General features: G+C 43.5%; 1 protein-coding gene across 1 annotated transcript in view; it reads left to right on the top strand.

The window, feature by feature from the left end:
- Nucleotides 1–3,024, top strand: part of LOC108577764 — an 11,327-nt gene extending 8,303 nt beyond the window's left edge. The window contains exons 15-16 of the mRNA XM_017940963.1: nt 554–822; nt 2,431–3,024. Of these exons, the coding sequence (XP_017796452.1) occupies nt 554–822; nt 2,431–2,964 (803 nt within the window). The 3' untranslated portion in view covers nt 2,965–3,024. The remainder of the gene's footprint in view (nt 1–553; nt 823–2,430) is intronic.
- The last annotated feature ends 1,543 nt before the right edge of the window (nt 3,025–4,567 follow it).

Raw genomic sequence — 4,567 nt, 5'->3', positions numbered from 1 at the left:
TGCGTGTACTCTATAACGACATAATCTGTTTCTGTGTGCCTGAACTGGTCGATGGTCGTCGTGTCACATGATTGTCGTTCGTGTCGTGTTGTCATGCTGGCCATTTAGACATTCAAAAGAATAATTCACACTTGTTTGACAATTCGTTTTTTCGGCTGTTACTCTAATAACGATACTTTTGTCAGATTTCGTGTCTTGAAGTTACACGAGATAAAGTCGCGGAGAAAAAAGAATAGAAAAAACTTTCCTAAATTATGCGCAGGTCCAAGTTTTGCCGAGTAGCCGAGAAGAAAGTTTGCTTTCCGCCCAAAAGGTGTATTCGAAAGCAAAATCTAGCGTAGAACGAGAGATAACAATGTCGAGGGAATACACGGTAGCAGTAGATGAAAATGTAAAGAATAAAAGAGAGAAAAAGGAAAAAGAATATGTTTCGTAGAGGTTGAAAGAGAGAGAATATTACTCGGCACACTCAGGCTGCGCGTCTAAATGTCCATTTAAAAGAATAAATGCGCCATGAATGACAACACGGTCTTGTTCTCTTCTCTGTTGCTAGATGCCTGCATTGTGCCTGTGTCTGTCCCTGTCTGTCACTTAGACTCTAGACAACAACAACAACAACAACAACAACAACAACAACAACAACCATCACTAATGAACAACCAACAACATCAACTCCAACATCAACAAAACAATCCACCGCATCTAGCGTACCAACAAGCGAATCACCACAGCTACACCACTGTAACCACGTCCAACCAACATGGGCCCACACCTATGGGTGCCCATCAGCAAGGTCCTGTACCGCCCCACCTTCAACAACAGGTGAGTCCACTGCTCTATCGACCAAGATTTTCACTTCTCGCTTATTATATATATATTTTTTCTTCCTCTTCTTCTCATAATCGCATCGTTTACACGCTTCAGTCTTCGTCTCTCCCTCGTTTATTTCTCTTTCAGTTCGTCCAACCCTTTCCAACTCCCGTTACTTAATTCTTTCTTTCGCCAACGATCCACGGTTTGTAGAAGAGAAAACCCGAGTGAATTGTAAATCGAGTCGAACGGCTCGAATTTAAGGATTGAAAAATGTTTTCGATGATTCTCAGGTATGTTTCCTAAGCGATTGGCAATTTAGCTTACTCGTCGACGATATTGAATTTTTTCCGTTTGATCGTTCTTTTGTTTCTTCACACTAACGTTCTTCAATGCCTGCAATACGATGTACATACATATTGTTAGAAGCTCACGCAAAAGTTTATGTAACGTGTTTATACAGGTGTGTGTGCCGCTTGTTTCACTCTGTAAACGTTTGCTTTCGAACGGTAATTCGTCAAGGTACTTCTAACAGTAACACATTGCGATAATTGTGCAATTACACAAAACGATGAAAACGCATTTCCTTTTTTAATACGATTCTTCTTCGATTTGTATCTTCGGGAAGAAAGAACGAGCCGCCTGAAAGCTTTTCTACTTTCTACTTATTCTACTTTCGTCCGTGCGAACAGCTTTCCGCTCGTGTGTAACGAAGAGAAAAAAATGTCGCGATTAGTGAAAATTATCGAACGTACATTTAACAAAGGAAATATACATTTTCATTAGGAGGAAAGTATCGAGTAGTGTGTGCGAGGCTTGTCATTGAACGCTTTCGATAAATATGTCGTCTAAGCATGTGTGCACCATACCGAATGCGCATTATACATCATGCTTTCGTAGTAACTCTCTTAGATTCTGCTCTTCTCTTTCTTTCTCTTCTTTTCTCTCTCTCTCTCTGCTTCTGCCACCCTTCTCATCTCCGCCACCGTTCCCCTCAGTTTCCACTTACATAGTATCTCCTCACATCTTCTAAAAGTTTAGCGCCGCGCCGTGAAAAGATCGACATACGTATCTCGCCCCCGCCCCCCTTCTTCATCGATCGAAAGTAGGCTCGTTACCAGAACAGTCAGGCTATGAAAAGTTTGATGTTTCGAGCGTGTTGCGTCTGATTAGCGATGTAATTTAGACAACATTCTCATACCTCGTTCATCTAGGTATATATATATCGACACATTTCTCGCATAATGTTGAAACGCATTGTGTGTGTTCCATAGAACCTCATAGGTATGCGACATGGTAGGGTGTAAAAGAAGAAGAAAAAAGCAGGCAGATATCGTTGTAAAGTGTAATGACATTACGATAGATCTTAATGTTTGATTAGATGGAAGATCAGCGGACACCGCATGGCAGACGGAGTGTGATCTGTTTGGTTAGAGAATAAAAACGAATCTGTTTAAACTTTTCAGAGTTACCGAGCAACCATAAACCACACTTAAAAACGAAACGTTTAATCGAACTGGTCAGGATATTGAGAAACAAGTTGCCAGAGAGAACGAAAGGAAGAAACAAGCAACGGATCCTGATGTTCCTCCTGTTAATTTGCATCGCTTTAATTTCTAGGGGAAGGGGAGGGGAGGCGCGATCAACCGTGGTAGTAATGTGCCGGGAGGTATGCAGGGCCCTGGGCAGCACATGCAGCAACAACAAGACTATCAGCAACAGAACCAGCCGTATCAACAGCAACAGCCGAATCAACCGAACCAAAGTTACCAGCAACCCGGTCAGGGTTACCAGCAACAAGGGACAGGATTTGGTCCGCAGGCTCAACAATTCCAACAACCGCAAACTCAACAACAGCAACAACAACAGCAACCACAGCAACAGCAACAACCGTATTCGCAACAGAACCAGAGCTCGTCGATGCAGGGAAGCCAGAGTACGAGTAAGCCGATGAGAGGGATACCGACGGTATTGCCGACGCCACAAGCGAAGACACAACCTAGCGCGCAAGGCCAACAACAGCAACAACAGCAGCAGAGTACAGGGCCGAATCTGATGCAGAAATTCACGGAGATGGCCGGTGCGAGCGCTGGCGGCGATATCTTGTCGAAAGGAAAGGAACTGATTTTCATGAAATTCGGGCTAGGCAAGTGAGCTATTACCCTGCCCGTGTCGCCCCACCTCCGCTTCTTCTTCTCCATTTCTCTCCTCTAATCGACGCCACGCATATCACGTGGGATAGTATATCTTTCGGAAACTCTCCATGTTCGAAAGGATCTGTTTCTATGTTAAATCAGTATTAAACGGAGAATCGAATCGCGGAGGACAAGCGAGAGACGCGCAGGCAGGAACGTACGAACGCGTCTCGTGTCCGATCAGGTCTTCGCGAATAATACCCTGAGGATAAAACGAATACGAATGAAAGAAAAGAAAGAAAAAAAATAATAACGTGTGCTGCCATTGCTGCTGCTGCTGCTGCTGCTGCTGATGATGCTGCCGCTGCTGCTACTACTGACGACTGTTATCGTTTCTTCGCGAAGAAATGTGAAAAAATAACGTAACGAAACCATCGCTGAATCGTGTACGATCGAGAAAGCTCTGCTGGCCCGCACGCGAGGAACGACTTTATTTGTATCTTCCTCCCCGTTGCGGCGCGCAACCTCCTATTACCAGCCAGAGATCGAAGGAAAGAATGCTCGCTGAGCGTTTTTCTAACCGAGAATCATTATGAGAAAGTAGTCGAACTCGACGTGAAAAAACCAATCGCGATTTTCCTTATCTCCATCGTGATAAGGAACCGGGAATCAACGAGACGGACCTTTCGTTGGATAAGTTCTTCTCAACCACTTTTTCTCATCGTTTCTTCCTTTTCTCCTGCCTCCTTCTACCATTACTATTTCTTCCCCGTTTCCGTACGATAGAACGATTTCTCCTACAGACGTGTCACGTAGCCGATACACACGGTGACGGATATCGGCGCATAATCAAATCATTACAGAGAGATCGTCGGTGAAATTAGTTCGATAAAATAATTGCTCTTATTAACGTTAGATATCGATTAGAGGGATGATATTTTATCTAGACGTGTAAAAAAAAAACAAATGTCTCTTGTCCGTGGACGCGTAATAAGAGAAAAAAGCATGAGCTCTAAGAGAAAGAGAGAAAGTAAGATTACTTGGTTTCCTAGTTGTTAGACCAGAATAGGTTTGTTGAAATCTCGCGTCACGAGAGGCTTCTAATTAGACGACGGACCCCGAACATCGAAACGTGACATAAGCGGCGGTGATATATGATACGCTGATTCTTTCAAAAAAATTCTATCGTCCACTTCATTTTCCTTTCTCTTATCCGGTTTTCCTTCCCGCTACAACCGATTCCGAAAGTTTCACTCTCTCTCCGCTCCGAAGATAAAAACGACTTCACTTTTTTTCTTTCTTCTCTCCTCTCTTTCCATTTAGCGACATCTCGAGAGTTGAACGAAAACAACGGGGAATAACGAGCGAAAGGAGAAAGCGTCGTTTCGTCGAAGGAACGGCAAAGCGTAGAGATTGAAAACACGACGCGAGGCGGAGACATTCGTAAAAAGACTAAAGATACGAGGAAGAGAACGATGAAAGGAACACGGGGGAAAGTACAGATTCCTTGTCACATGCTCTAGCACAGGCTGCGGAATAAAATATAAATATTTTACAATGAAAGAAGCCAAACGATATACCAACGGAATACGCGCTATATATATAATAATCACCTGGGAGGA

This window comes from Habropoda laboriosa, unplaced genomic scaffold (genome assembly GCF_001263275.1).
Source record: "Habropoda laboriosa isolate 0110345459 unplaced genomic scaffold, ASM126327v1 scaffold816, whole genome shotgun sequence".
Taxonomy (NCBI): domain Eukaryota; kingdom Metazoa; phylum Arthropoda; class Insecta; order Hymenoptera; family Apidae; genus Habropoda; species Habropoda laboriosa.
Note: the sequence above shows the minus strand (reverse complement) of the source record. Positions and strands in the feature narration are given on the sequence as shown.